Raw genomic sequence first — 16,075 nt, 5'->3', positions numbered from 1 at the left:
TAAATAGGTTTATATTATAACTGAACTGTCCCTTTAAGAACGAATTCAAATTAACATTTAAAATGTCAACAAAGAAAACAACAACGAAGATCAAAGAGATGAATAATGCTGACTTTGTTTTCATTTTGATTCATTTGTTGTTCATTTGCAGATTGTTCTGTGTGAGATCAAAGAAACTAGAAAGACATCAAAACACAGAAAAATTAATTTCTCACTTTAATTAAGAAACGTTCAAGTGTGTACAAGACAGCAATAATGTGGGAAACAGCCATTGATTTCAGTATTTGATCCCCAAACTTGATATAACATGAGCGACAGATGCAAATACTGTAGAAATATATTATATTCAAATGCATAGTTACTAAAAAACGCAACGTTCAGACTTCGTTGTTCTTATTAGAAAACATTAAACAAGCCTAAAGTAAGTTATTTAAAAAGACAGTAGTGCATAAATACAAATTTAAATTAACCATGTACTGAAGCAGAAGGAGTTAAAAAGAAGGAATGACTTATTGTTCTGTTCATCAGGTTTAGCAGATGTTTGTGTCTTTCTTTCTTTGGCTCTTAAACACAATCCCATCTTCGTTTCCTTACTGATTGAACAAACCAATTATAAAGCTCGCTTTGTATTTAATCACTTTATATCACTTGTTTTTTCTTTCACTCACATTAGGCTTTACGCTTTATTGACTTTTTCCCACTTGCATCAACCTTTATCAATCTGAGATGTGTTAGAGAAATTAGAAATGATATTTGTGAAATGGTTTATGGAAGGTCAAGTGTGTAATATTGTGATCTTTTTTATTTATTTATCAAATATAAGGTTAAAAAATGGTATAACAAAAGTCATAATTATCATTTTAAAAGGTCTTAAATTCTAGGATGGAAAAATTGATATAAATGAATTAAATACGAGAGTGCTTCAATTAGTAAAATAATTTGTGGTTTGTTGTGTTTGGACATTTTATTTGTGCAGGTCTTAAAATATCTTTAAACGTCTTGCATTTGATTTTAAAAACAGATATCCAGCACAAAAGTATATTTAACTGTTACAAGAAAAAATACACACTTAACCTTTAACCATGATATGTATGAAAAGGTAAAGCAAAAGCATTTGATTTTTCATTATATAAAAAAAAAAATACCTTAAAGGTCATAATTTCACTTCCATCTAAGCATGACTTTCACTGTACTTTCTATATCTTTCAGTTTTGTGCTATTCCAGCATCAATATCGAGTCGCATCTGAGAACAACTCCATCATTCAGCTTTAGTAACAAAAGTCTCATCATCAGCACTCAATCTAGACAGCGGCCAGCCTCTTCAGAACTCGTAGGGTGAAATCAGAAGGTTGACCCGTGCCAGATATTTGGCTTGGAAAGTGCGGTCGGCGTATTCGGACATCTCCACCTCCACGCTGAGCTCCTGCGGGCCTCGCAGCGGCTGGACCAGGATCAGCTCTCCGGTCTGACGGTCTGAGCGCTGCATCACGAACATGCTGCGGGCGTCACCTCCGCCTGCGATGCCAAAGCGAAGGCTGTCTGGACCCGGCCGACCCGGAGCCGTCGCAGTGGCCATGCGGAACAGCGTGGCCGGGGTGCGCAGGTTGGACGGCAGAGACAGGTAGTGGTAAGAAATGGTCTTAGCGGCAAACGGACATGAGCGGCTCTCCATGGGACAGGGATTCCTTTCACACTGTCTGTGGATCATTAAACACTACAGATCAATTCCAAAACCTAGTTAAGTAATCAAGTCCACACAATCCCAAGAACTTTATTTAAAGGGATACTCCATACCAAAATGAAACACAATTTAAAGGGTTAGTTCACCCAATAATCAAAATTATGTCATTGATAACTCACCCTCATGTCGTTCCAAACTTTCAACAATTTGTCTTCTCTGTGTCTCTCTGTATCACCATAGCGTCATTTTCGCTGAATGCAGAGAGCGTGCGCTCTTCTGTGTCAGTTGCGACACAAGGATGCGTTTTCTGCGTGTATTTACGCTTTGATTTGAAAGAAAACAGCATACCCTTGTGGCGGTGATGTGGAGAGACACAGAGGAGATGAACTGTTGAATAAAGTCATTATTTTAGTTTTCTTCACGTTCAAAAAGTATTCTTGTCATAACGTTACGGTTGAACAACTGATGGCAGATGGAGTATTCTGACGATGTCTTTCATACTTTTCTGGACCTTGACAGTGTAACTTACTTGGCAGTCTATGGGACATTCACAAGCCTCCCGGTTTTCATCCAAAATATCTTAAATTGTGTTCCCAAGACGAACAAAGCTTTTATGGGTTTGGAATGACATGGGAGTAAGTGATTAATGACAACATTTTCATTTTGGGGTGGAGTATCCCTTTAATTGATAATCACAGTTCACATTTTTAAAAGCTACGATAAAACATATTACATAATTAAATACTTGTGATTTATAGGATGCATGCAAACGAATCTGTCACAATGCATATCCACTTTTTAATTTGTAACCTCATTTCCATCATAAAAGAAAAAAAAAATGCTTTGGAAAATCATAATTCTGACATTTATTTCATAGTTATGAAGTAAAAAATGTAAATGGACATACTAGGTCATAATGATGCGATGTAAATGATATGAAACTTAAGATGACTGTCTCATAATTTTGATTTAGTATGTCATAATTTTGCCTTTTATCTCATAAATTAAGACTTATGTCACTGAGATAAAAAGTCAAAATTTAAGGTACTAAGTCATAGTTGAGATGAAATTGAAAAGTCAAAATTATGAGATTACATCGTTTTAACTATATAACTTTAGTATATAATTATTCAGACTTTAATCTCATAATCCTGACTTACTATGTCATTATGATATAAAAGTCCAAGTTAAACATACTAAGTCATAATTGAGAGGAAACTGAAGTCAAAACGATGAGATTACATAATTTTAACAATTTGACTAAATGTATTATGATTCTGACTTTTATCTCATAATCATGACTTAGTATGTCATTATGAGATAAATGTCCAAATTAAACATACTAAGTCATATACTCATATTTGATATGAAATTGAAAAGTCAAAATTATGAAAGTAAATAAATTTAACCGTATGACGATCCCATAATTTTGACTTTTCTATTTCATCTCAATTATGACTTAGTATGTTTCATTTACTTTTGTAATGTAACTTTTTTATCATAATGACACACTAAATCTTAATTATTATATGTCATAATTCCATCTTTTTTCTCATAATTCTGAATTAATGTTAATTTTCATCTAATTTTCATGATTTAGTATGCCAATTTTGACATGTCATAATTTGTCTTATCTCATAATTTACCTAATAATTATTTTATAATTATGACAGCATGTCATAATTATGTCTTTTCAGTTCATAATCACAGAGGTGTGAGTAAGTAATACATTACAAATACTCAAGTTACAGTAATATTAAGCATATTTTAAAATCAGAGTTGTACTTTTCTGTTTTAATTTTATTTTTATCCATCCACGTGATTGGATAGAGACAGTTATCGGTCCCGAGACTCTCATTAAATCAAATTGCACGTAGAAAAAAAGTTGTCAAGTCTCCTGTTGTTTTAACTTGTTTGTAAAGCAGGTCTTATTTGAGTTGCATGCAGTAGGTAATCAGGCAGCTCACTAGGTGTGCATGCTGTATGCTAACTCACAAAGGTGATGTTTTCACGTAGCTGATGTTGCCGTTCGAGGGTGGACACTCTGGGTTAACACACTGGAAACCTCCTCCGCTGTTGATACAGGTGGTGCCATGACTGCAGTTGTGCTGTTGGGTAAGACATTCATCCACATCTGGAGACATTCGATTCAGAGAGGAGAGAAATAATAGAGTGAGAGAAGATGCATAGAGCTGGAAATGCTGGCTACATGAGGGAATTTTCATTTAGACTTTAAATCTGATTTGCGTAGTTCTCTCTCTAATTATGGTAGATGTGTTCCTGGCTGGATTTCTGAGTGGGATCATCTTTGTATAACAGCATCACGTGTGTTAAAATGCATTGTACATTTGATACTTTTCAATCACTTGTGCAATATCTAAAACTGAAGTGTCTTTACAATATATTTCTATAATTATTATTTAAAATCTGTATTTCCTGTTTACATTTTCTGTATTGAGCCACATCATTGCACATCTGACACTCCATGGCATTACATACAATTTCATGCAAGTTATATGCATACATTTTAAATGCATTAAATATTTTTAATTGTGTTTTGTCTTCTTACCAAATTTAATATATTGCTATCTTTGTTACCCTGTCTATTTATTGTATATAGACAAAGATTTATAATCAAGTCACATGTTTTCCACCTGCCCAATGAAACGCTTTTTATTTGAGAATTAAATATATTTTATTTTATTTAGATTTTCTAAAAGAGCAAGCATTTCATTCATCAGTGGTAAGAAATTACTTTCTGTTTTTTTCTTCTTCTAGATGGTTCCTTTATTTATCTAGATGATAAATTAAATATTTAAAAGCATTTTAAAATGTTATTTGATTTATTATTTATTATTCTAAGATAATCATAATTTCAACTAGAAAATTATCCACACTTTAAATGCATGAAACTCCTGTATTTAAGCCAAATTTCTACTACATGGCAGAATAAAATATAATATTTAATATTTTGTTGTATTTTATTTTATTTTATTTCATTTTTTTTTTTTTTTTTGCTTAATATGGCAGAAAAAAAAGAAAAAAGGAACAGCCTTAAACTTGACAATACATACAAATAATACAACAAGACAACCTTATTTAAATGTCAGACTTACACTACATAAATATTAGTGATGGGTCACAAAAATTGACTAGTTGTCAAAAAAAAAAAAGAGCTAGGTCAAATATATTGTTTTTTATTTTAGTTTAGGTTTATTATTATTATTATTATTATTTTTATTATTATTATTATTATTATTATTATTAATGCTACTACTGAAAATATTGTATATTTTATTTTATCCAAATTTTTTCATGATCAGCCAAAACATCTCTCTCATTTGTTCTCCAAATGTACTTAAGCCTCACCAGCCAAATCCCGAAATAAACCGCTTCTCACTATTTGTCTTCATCTACCCACTTCATTTACCCCTGCAGAGCTTTGCAAAGTGTAAAACCACTAAAATCAGAGGCTCTTTCAGCAAAGACATCATACGGGTTTGGACCGACATGAGGATGAGTTAATAACGTCAGGATGTTTATTATTAGTTGAACTATTTATTTCTTACTCTCCTGTGACATCAGGCTGTAAAACACACGTATTAAGAGCGTTTCTCACTCACCCTCACAGCTTCTTCCATCAGCGAGCAGCTTGTATCCGGTGGGACAGGAACAATGGTAGGATCCCGGGACGTTTACACAGGCGTGACCGCACAGAGGCCCTCCACGCTCAGTCTTATACACCTCACATTCATTCACATCTGGGAACATGCAGACATAACAACTCAACATATGATTACATGTGTGGATCTGACAAGAGACAGTCACAGAAACTAAAATAAAATACACCTTAGGGAAAATATTATTTGAACTAGTCCTATAGCATATATTTAACACATTTAAAAAAAAAAAAAAGATTCTTAAAGCTGTGAAAGAGATTCTATTATAACTTAATATAGCTTTATAGTTGTAACAATAAATGGGATATTTCAGTATATGATATGTTTCATCTCATATTTTTAAATATGCTTGTTCGATTATAGATATGGTGATGTTAACACCATCAGAATCTAACTATGTCATGTCAACAAAGTGAAAAGTCAGCTTCTTATTTATTATCACGTCAATAAATTGTGCCTTTATTTCAAGCCTTTAGCCCTGTTCTACTGTAAAAGCCAAACTTTTGATGAAAAAGCGAATAATTAATTGAATCGTAAAAATGTAACACTAATATATATATTATAAATTTTTATATATATATATATATATATATATATATATATATATATATATATATATATATATATATATATATATATATATATATATATTTATATATAATTTATTTTTTATTTTTTTACATGAATGTCATGTGACCATAAATCAAGTACTGTGAACTTGTGAATGTATTGTTAAATTATTAAAATATAAAACTTTTTATAGTACGCCTAAATATTTTAGGTCAGAATTTTTTTTTTTTTTTTTTTACCTGATCTGACATGTTAAAGTGGCCCTTATTAAGTGTCATCTTCTATCATTGTTAATAATACATGTAGCATTTGCTGGTATAATCATTGTAAGTAGTTTATTGCTTTAATGCATCCGGAGATCTCTACCAAAATCCCTGCATGGACCCACCCTGACAGATGCTGTTGTCTGAGGTGCCGCTCATGTGGAAGCCTGCGTCACAGCTGCAGTGTTGAGCTCGCTCCACTTTGGCACAGCGGGGCTTTCGGCTGAAGGCTGGGTCATTCATGACGCTCCACTCCGGAGGCACTGAGAGAGACAGAGAGGAAATGGAAAAGAGGAGGCTTAACCTCCCACAAACACACAGACGGCGCATATGAATAACAAACATTCACATGCATGCTTTCATTTAAAGACCGGAACACAGGTTAAAGGTGAAGTGTGTTATTTTCTGCATTTTCTGAAGACGTCCCCACCATGATGTTAGTGGATTTTTAATTTTTATGCATGAATGTGTAGTTGATATTAGGGGTGGGCGATTATATCACAAATATAATTTATGTTTTGAATCCCATTTTAATAATCATTGTCTTCGCTGCTGTACTTTGATGAACTAATTCAACCATCCTTATAAGCAAAAATGATTTTTATGTTTCTTTTTTTTTTTATTATTGTTAAAAAGTGTTGAACTTTTTTTCCTGCATCCTATTCTTCATGCAATCAGAATGGTAGCACAGCTGAGAGGTTTGTGTGAGGTGCGCCCTCTACTGTACACACGTGAATATGCATTTTCTTCTGCCTGTTGTATTTGCATGCAATTAGTATTAATATTGTAATGCATTACTTTTAAAAGTAACTTTCCTCAACACCGGTGGGTAACCTTTTTTTCATACTATGGAAGCCAGTGGCTTATGGAAGCCTATTTCCACCACTAAAAAAAAATGAAACAAGTTAACTGCAACTTTTTATCTCGCAATTCTGACTTCATTACTCACAATTGCGAGATATAAAATCAGAATTGCGAGTTCACAGTCTCTGAATTATTTTTAACGGAATTGCAAGTTTATATCTCGAAATTCTGACTAAAACTCATAATTGTGAGAAAAAAAAGTCACAACTACCTTGTTTTATTTTTTATTCAGTGGCAGAAACGGGCTACTGTCAACTGTTTTGTTATCAACACTATTCAGAAAAATACTTGTGTTCAGCAGAAGAAAGATATTTTTTTTTGGAACAGCTTGAAAGTGAGTAAATGATTTTTCATTTTTGAGTGAACTATCCCTTTAAAAACTAACATGAAATAGAATCACAATAAGATCGTGGGTCACCGATCCTTCCTGAAAAAATCATTATATGATATTTTGGCCATATCATCCACCCCTAGTTGATTGGATTCCCAGATTCCCTTCTGTCCCATCCTCCTGTCTGCCTCTGACACGTATAGAATAGATTACTGAAACACAGACCTGTCTGCGTCTGGTATTGACACTGACTCCCGCTCCAGTTGTTTGGACAGGTGCACTTGAACTGGTTCAGAGCCTCCACACAGGTGCCGCCGTTCTGACACGGGTCACTGGCGCACACGCTCACATCTGTGTGAAAGACAACAGCCTTATGTTGTGACCTCGTGTGTCTGTCTCTGGTTAGCTGGGATCAGCGATGCTACAGTTCACAATAAACAGGTTTGATCGCAAATCAACCCAAACAAATGTTGTAAATCTGTATTGTATAAAGCACTATATACAGTGTATACATAATGGTGGCTTGACTTAATGCTATTAATCTTAAAATTAGAAATTAAAATATATCTATCTTATTTTTAGGACAATTAGACAAACGATTTACATTGCCAAAGCGAACCCAGGCCTTTTACTTCTTTTTTCTTTTTTTTTGCAAAATATTATAGAAATATTTTATGAAATTAAAATGAAAACAATGTAATACAATAATTTTAACCAATGATTTAATGCAACCTAAAGGCAATACAATAATTATTAGTCAATAAATAAATAAATGCTCTCATGAAAATAATGTCACAGTGCAAAATATCTTAACGTTTTTTTTACTTTTCTTTATATTTTTAATGCTGAAATATGACCCAAAAATGTTTGGTTTCATTAGATTCACCTTGCATTTGTGTGTATTTTGTAAAGCCACTAAATCAGCCTTTTATTTTTTGCAGATTTAACTGTTTTTGATAGTTCCTTCTATAGCAATTTTTATGAAAATAAAAACAAATATGGAACAGTAAAAAAATTAATAAAATATATATTTGTGTATATACAACTATATATACAATCAATGATTAAAATCAACATTACCTTATTTATTTATTTATTTAGTCATCCCTCCATCTATCCATCCTGTCTTGAGAATAATAACACAAAGCAAAAAAAAAAAAAAACTTTTCCAGCCACTTACTGTATTAACTGGAATACCGATCATAGATTTGCAATGCTAATTAAGGGTTAATAAAAGAAATAGTTGAAATTCCCCAGATTCTTATCTTTGGGTCTGTACAGAGCTGAGGATTATGTGTCCACGGAAAACACCTGAATTGTTGAAGGAATTAAACAAGCCCCAATCTTCCCTGTTTCCTGTACAGAGCGGCACAGTGAAATGAAACAGATCTCCTGGAATGTTAACAATGGAGTGTTGAAGCTGAGAAATGGAATGTTGAGCGGCTTCTAAAAACCATTTAATCTAAACTGTGTTCTCTCATTATTCATCACTGTCGTATTCACAGTATCTGATTGTGAATGCTTGTGAGGACGGTTAGGTTTACAACAGCTAGTGTGCAACGCAACATCTGTCTGCAGCAGCTGCGTGGGGCGAACTTACATCTGCTCTAGATGGGAATTTACTGATGCTGATGTAAACATCTGTAATGGACAGAGAGAGCATGCTTGAGAGGCTCGTGGACAGAAGAAGACAGAGATGAGCAGATAGAGCACTGATAGCTACACATGAGATCTCTGAAGAGCTGATGCAGCTGTCCCTTAAACCACTTTCTTTTGATTTGGTTATTTCTGTATTAAAACAGTAGTGATGTAAGTATAGGGTGTAATGCTGAGGTTGAGTATCTGGTTTAGATGATTCATAAATGTTTTCAAAAATATGCATAAGGGGGGGGGGTGAAATGCTATTTCATGCAAACTGAGTTTTTTACACTGTTAAAGAGTTGGATTCCCATGCTAAACATGGACAAAGTTTAAAAAATTAAGTTGTACGTTTGAAGGAGTATTTCTGTTCCCAAAATACTCCTTCCGGTTTGTCACAAGTTTCGGAAAGTTTTTTTCGAGTATGGCTCTGTGTGACGTTAGATGGAGCAGAATTTCCTTATATGGGTCCTGAGAGCACTTCTGCCGGAAGAGCGCGCGCTCCCGTATAGCAGAGCACTGAGAGCACAACAGACTTCACTGATCAGAGCAAGAGCGTCGAGAAATGTCACAAAAGAAGTGTGTTTTTGGTTTCCAGGGCAAGACAACCCTGCACAGATTACCAAAAAAAACAGCATTAAGGGACCAGTGGATGGAGTTTATTTTTACAGAGCATCAACGGGGTTGTGCAAGTGTTTGTGTTTGTTCCCTGCATTTCGAAGATGCTTGTTTTACAAACAAGGCCCAGTTTGACGACGGATTTGCACATCGTTTATTTCTTGAGGATGATGCAATCCCAACGAAAAAGGGTCACGATCTTGTGTTGGAACCGCAGGCGGTGAGTAAAACTGCTTCAAATATCTCTGCCTCCTTGTTAGTGCGTCCGCCTCCCCTCCCGGAGACCCGGGTTCGAGCCCCGCTCGTAGCGAGTCGTTGCTGCTGCTGCTTTCGTTCAGTTTCAGCCTCTGGATCTGATTCTGGATCATAAATAAACGGCTGAATCTGACTGTTAGCCATGGTTTGTTTTGGATGATGGCTTTTCCCTCACAGTAATGTCACAGCTGCCACATGCTCTCAACGCAAAAGCCTATTCGCGTGATTGGGATTGTGATTGTGATGGGATGATGTGCTAATGCTTAATTGTTATGAAAAAGTCCAAATGCTATATATATATATATAATATATTGCACCTGGAATGTGTTCTACATTTTCTGTATTAAGAGTAAAATCTTTGGAATCAAAACTTTTTTCCGACCAAAGGAATGTTTCTTCGCCAGAAGTGTCCTGTTTATTTTCTTTCCCAGAAAGCTTAAGTGCAAGAATTTACAGATGTAAAAGGTTCACTTTAGTTCCCAAAATATATCAAAACTGCCTATGAACATAGTTATGTTTTTCTCAGCAAGTCTGAAAGGTGCTTTCGGACCTCAAAACTCTTAAAATAGACTCCCTTACACCCGCCTGCGGAAATATAGACATTACACGGTCTGTGCTGCCTTTAACCTAAACGCTCCCCTCAAACACACGGCCCTTTCAAACACACCCCGTCCCGCTGTACCACAAGGAATGTCCCGAATGCTGCCAGCAGCGTTATTAAAGGAAGTCATCAATAGCATGCTTAGCATAGTTGCGTGCTATCAGACCATGGGCACGCTTAATGAGATGTGTGCATGAGCTTAACCTCTGACCTCTGAGACTTCATACAAAACACAGACCGAGGTACACTACCAGTCCAAAGTCTGGACGCTTCTATTTATTCTTTATTAAAATTTTCTTGTTTTAGAATAATGTATCAAAGTTATGAAATACCTCGGATGGAAGTGTGTTTTGATTTTACGGATGTCTGTTACTGCTTCAGAGTGGAAAATAAAACAGATTAGATGAAAAAGAACAAAAATATGAATCTTGGGATATGAATTAATGAGAAATATAGTTTCTTACACAAGAAATAGTCACAACCTTTATGTATGCATATATGTACTTATTTATTTTACTATATGTATAAATGGGTTCTCATACTCATGCATAACATTGGTTTCAGCCTTGGGATTTTTTTCTCTAAATTTTGAGTCTTATTTAAGAATTCGTTTTAAGATATAAACTTAGAGACATAAACTCAGAATTGCAAGAAGAAAATCTAAATTGTTTCTATGTAACTCCAATTCTGAGAAAATCACAATTACCTATTTTATTTGTATTATACCATTGTAGAAATAAGCTTCTACAAATACTAACTTCATTATTAGAATTTTTTTTTATATAATTTATGAGAATATATATTTATAAGAAACATCTCAGTACTGTCACCCTGAAGAGGATTACAGATTTCCCAGGTCACAATACCACAATAAAACGGTAGTCTTGGTGTTCTAGAAACACCTTTCAATGATTCACTCACTTGTTTTGTTTGTAAGTGAATCTGTTGAATCGATGATTCACTCATAAAAGCACACACTTGTTTACTTGATGGATGAAGGTGTGTTTTTGAATGAATCGATTGCATGAATGATTCAGTGACTCTTTCCGGAATGAATCAGACACTTGATTAGTTTCTGAAGGAATTAGCATGATGACAGTCAAATGTTTCATTCCTGAAACAATAAGTGTTTGAATGATTCAATGATTCACTCATAAAGACAGTTGTTGGTTTCCATCCAGTTCGAATCAACGGTTTTCAGATGAATTATTTACATTATGTATTGATGTTCCATGATTAACAGTGTATGCTACACAGTAATTTGAAGCTTTTCGACTCACCTTTGCAGACGACACTGACTCCGCTCCAGGTACCGTTCTCATGGCACACGCGTGTTCCCGGTCCTATCATGCGATAACCCTGAGAACAGGTGAAATGGACCTCATGACCCACCAGGTACTTTGAGCCAAACTTCCTCCCATGGGCCGGAGCCAACAGAGGTGGACATGAGGATTGAGCTGAAGATGACATGAGAGGAGAAACACATGAAGAGAGAGGAATGTCAAGTCGAACAGGGTTAAATGAGGGCCAGGAGTCACACGTGCTGAAATGCTGGGATATTTTGCCCGAAGGCAGGCGTGTGTTACTGAATATGGAAAAAGATGGGAAATGCCTTATTTCCGAGAGAATATGCCTTAATACAGAGAGAATAGGCAAAGAATACAGAAAAACAAGACCTGGTGCTTGTATGTTGTATTGAAGTAAACATGAAATTGAGGTTGAATCTATATGCTTTATTAATTCACATTCTTTGCCAAATTGTGCACAATTAATGCACAAAAAAAAAAAAAAATAGTATTTCAAAATGCTATAACTTGTTTCTTAAATTACGTAACTTAAAAGTAAACGTAAAGTTACTAAAAATTCAAATGAAAACATAATGAAAAATAAAAATAATTACTTTATTTTTTTTTATTAAATTTTAAAAACTGTTTTCAGTCCTGCTCTCTGTATTTTTTTCTTGAATATTCAGTTTTATTCTATAATATGTCACATTACGGTGGTAAATAAGACTTTTGGTTTTAAACTTTAATCTAAACCAGCTCTGCAAAAATCTTGAATATCTACAAAATATCTAAAAAAAAACAAATGGCTGTGTTATTTGTATTTTTTTTTAAACACTGTAATAGCATTGTGCATTTTCTGTAAATGTAACATTCAAAGTCATATTTAAAAGTTTAAATCCCTTTGTATTATATAATATGTGAAAGAAAACAACTAATGCATGATCGATTAATAATAATAATAATAAAAAGTTGATAAAACCGACACAGCAAGCAATATATATATATTGTTTTTAGAGGCATTTGTTTTTCACATTGGGAAATGAGAAGAATGCACAATCCTATCACTCCAGTGCTTTACTGTAGATGTAGAAGATGATCTGTAGTTTGTCAAAGAATCTACTTCATTTTATCCTGTCAAGCACTGGCTGCTACGAATGCAGAAGTAACTCCTGATCATTCCTGCCGCCAACCCCGGGTTCATGAACTGTGCATCAGCTTGAGCCAAATGATACAGCTACTCATCCGACCCGTTCACATCAGCTGTAGAGTGCTGTGCATCAACTCCTTTCCAAACCTGAAGCAGCCAGACCACTCTTTTTAAAGGAAGGAAGTCATTTCATGCTTATATAACACAAATAGGTTTCTAGAGATCATTGATTTGTGGGAATTCTGAAGCTGGTTTATTAGGATGAATAAATCCTCTTTGTGAGAATTACTTCCCAAAAACAATTTTTTTATTGGCTGAATATTTTTTTCGCCAAGTGACACACACTCTTTCATTCGATAAACACATTGCAGCAGAGCAAAAATACACGAGAAAGTGACTGAATTTTTTTTATTCATTTTCCTAATTCCAATAAAAGACTTTAGCCAGAAACTATATTTACTGTAAAGCTGAAGTATATCATTTTTTTCTGTGGTGAAATATATTCTCCTATCTTTCATATGCAAAAACATTGCTCTGTGTGCATCCCGATGCAGCAACATTGACTCAATCAATGGCACAATCAGTATTTTAAAATAATCTATTTTGTTTGCTGGCACAAGAGGTGCAGACTTTTTTTATGTGCACTGAAAATGCATGAATATATTTGTAATGTTTTTCCAGTTGAATGATGAATACTGAAGTACACAGCGGTGCAACCTGTTTACCCTTAGTGTCTCATTTTATACAGTATACGTAAATTATATATACTGTCTACCCTGACTAAAGGTGTGTTTACATTAGGGAAATCTGAGTGTCATTTTTCATGCAAAAGGGCCAATTGTCCATTTTTTCAATTTCAATAATTCCATTATTAATAAATTTATTTTGTTGGTTATATTATGTTATTCATTTATTTATTTTTTTGTATTATGTATAGACTATTTCAGCGTTTAATAAAAAATCATTTTATATAGTATTTACATTTTCAATTTTCATTTTAACTTCAGTTTAAGTTTTAGTAATTTTGTCACATTTTGTCACTTTTTAGTTTTGGGGATTTTCTGTAACATTTCTATTTAGCTTTATTGTATTTTGATATCAGTTTTAGTCATTTAAGTTGCTAAAGTTACATTTTATTTAATTATTTTTTTAAAGCTGTAAATAAAACCAAGATGATTTGAGTACACATAAGAAAATATTATTTTAGTCTATCTACTTCAGCATTTCATGTTTCATTTAATGTGTTTCTTGTAGTAATTACTAGTAATTTCTGAGTGAAAATGGTTTAAAAGTAACACTATTGTTTTCAGTATACTTTTTAGAGTTTACTGAAAGCTATTTTTGATACCAGTGCTGGCCTAGAATCATCAATAAGTCAGAAATAAACATGTGCATTTATTAAAGAAGAAAGAACCAGTTACACAGTCCATTGATATAATAAAATATATGAATATGTCATGTGTTATGGCACTTACACGAGGACTGGTCTGCTTGTGGGGGCTTGGACACTGAGTTTTGAAGGTTTGTGAGTTTTGATTTAATAATCCGAAGCCCTTCGGTGAATCGGATCTCCTGTCCTTTAAGAAACTTCTCCATTTGACGCAGCATCCCCATCACTCGATGCTTATCCATACAACCCTGAGGCAAAAAAGCACAATCATCCCAGCACCTGGTTACAATTTGATGGCAAGCAGTTATCCCTATATTACAGATTCGCCCGAACACAAGCTCATATATGGAGGAGATTCAAAGAACTTCCCACTAAACGCTAGCTTTGTATGAAAATGAAAAATGCATATGAATGATCAAGGACAGATGTTGTGGGTGATGTCATGCATTAAGGCACAGGGACTCCTGTGTGGCATGGCATGAAAGCTCAGGCCAACACAACTGAGTTCCCTTAGAAACACAAATATTACTCCAGCAACAATTTAACAGAAGCAATGTTGTCTCAGATGCATTTGGACCGTGCATTCGCTCAATGGGCAACCTCTAGGTGCTCTCCAGGAACCACATGTAAGAGTCTAATACTCGCTTTTTCTCTTCAGCTGCTTGAAGGCAGTTCTACAGAAAGCTGTTAGGCAGATGTCTCTACAACACTGGTCTCCTGTATGTTATTCATGGCAGTTTAATACAGTCTCATTAGAAGAAATGTATTGGCTTTAAATTTCACTAAGCGCCATGCCATGGTAAATAAAGGCAGAACTGATCTGGAAAAAAAATACAACAATGCATCTGACAGATTTAATAACTTAAATTTCTGGCTCTGAAACCTTTTGGACACTCAGGTCACACTTAAAATGTCTCAATGTCATTGAATTAGATACTAGACATTTTAGCTATGCAAGTGGGATTTATTGTGAAGAAAATAAGCAAAACTTTAAAAGAAATTTGTAAGGATGACAAAGATGAATTAATAGATATATTGTTAAAAAGCTACAATATGAAGAACCGACTTCATGAATTCACTAAATATCACCAAATTAACTAAAAGTCACTCAATATTTATTCAAATTAATTGATCTACTATGTGCCAAGTTTGTCATATGTTTGTTATTGAGGCGGTTTAGATTTTTGAAACATGCCATAATAATATAAAATCATTTAATACATTAATATGATTGAAACTTTACATTATAATTATATATTCCTATAACTATTATAGAGCTATTATGTAAATATCAATAATATAATTATAAATATACGTGCATACTCACCTGCGCTGAATCATTACAGTCGTACAATGATAAAAAATTCAGCAGGAGATAAACTGTGTATGATAACTTCATCCTCCTATTTCTGGCCGGGACTCTGTAAAAGCGCTGAATGTTCTTCTTGTGTCGGTTGTTTTTAATCCTTAAATGTGTTCACGGTTCCAAGCTGTGCAGTCTAAATGTCGTTGGAAACAAGCCTGAGAGGAAATGTTTGATAAACTGTTGCAGGAGTTAGTTAAGATGCTCCTGTTCTCACATGAAGACGCGCGAGCGCCTGTGGAGTCGTGACGTCTGATTCGCGAGTTGTTCATTTGAAACGATTCTTTTAAATGATTCGATCGAACCGAGGCGCAGATTCTTCTGGGAGGGCAGCGTTCATTCGTCCATCAAAAGGTCTCTATGTGATACTGCACAGATCGTATGTAT

General features: G+C 34.3%; 1 protein-coding gene across 1 annotated transcript; it reads right to left on the bottom strand.

Moving 5' to 3' along the window:
• Positions 1-203: 203 nt before the first annotated feature.
• LOC113097552 (fibulin-7-like) lies at positions 204-15,920 on the bottom strand. Its single transcript, XM_026262788.1, has 8 exons — positions 15,653-15,920; positions 14,411-14,573; positions 11,783-11,959; positions 7,616-7,741; positions 6,321-6,458; positions 5,306-5,443; positions 3,678-3,816; positions 204-1,698 (listed from the first exon to the last, which is right to left on the bottom strand). The coding sequence occupies exons 1-8, from the start codon at positions 15,722-15,724 to the stop codon at positions 1,323-1,325; spliced, it is 1,329 nt and encodes a 442-aa protein (XP_026118573.1). The 5' UTR covers positions 15,725-15,920; the 3' UTR covers positions 204-1,322.
• Positions 15,921-16,075: the final 155 nt, after the last annotated feature.

Source organism: Carassius auratus, unplaced genomic scaffold (genome assembly GCF_003368295.1).
Source record: "Carassius auratus strain Wakin unplaced genomic scaffold, ASM336829v1 scaf_tig00216326, whole genome shotgun sequence".
NCBI lineage: Eukaryota > Metazoa > Chordata > Actinopteri > Cypriniformes > Cyprinidae > Carassius > Carassius auratus.
This window is presented reverse-complemented; position numbering and strand designations above follow the sequence as displayed.

Coding starts and splice junctions, on each gene's coding strand:
- LOC113097552 (XM_026262788.1), bottom strand. CDS start 15,724: ATGAAGTTATCATACACAGTTTATCTCCTGCTGAATTTTTTATCATTG. Junction 7,742..11,782: donor AGTCAGTGTCGTCTGCAAAG/GTGAGTCGAAAA, acceptor TCTTTCACACAG/ATGTGAGCGTGTGCGCCAGT. Junction 3,817..5,305: donor TGATGGAAGAAGCTGTGAGG/GTGAGTGAGAAA, acceptor GAATGTCTCCAG/ATGTGGATGAATGTCTTACC.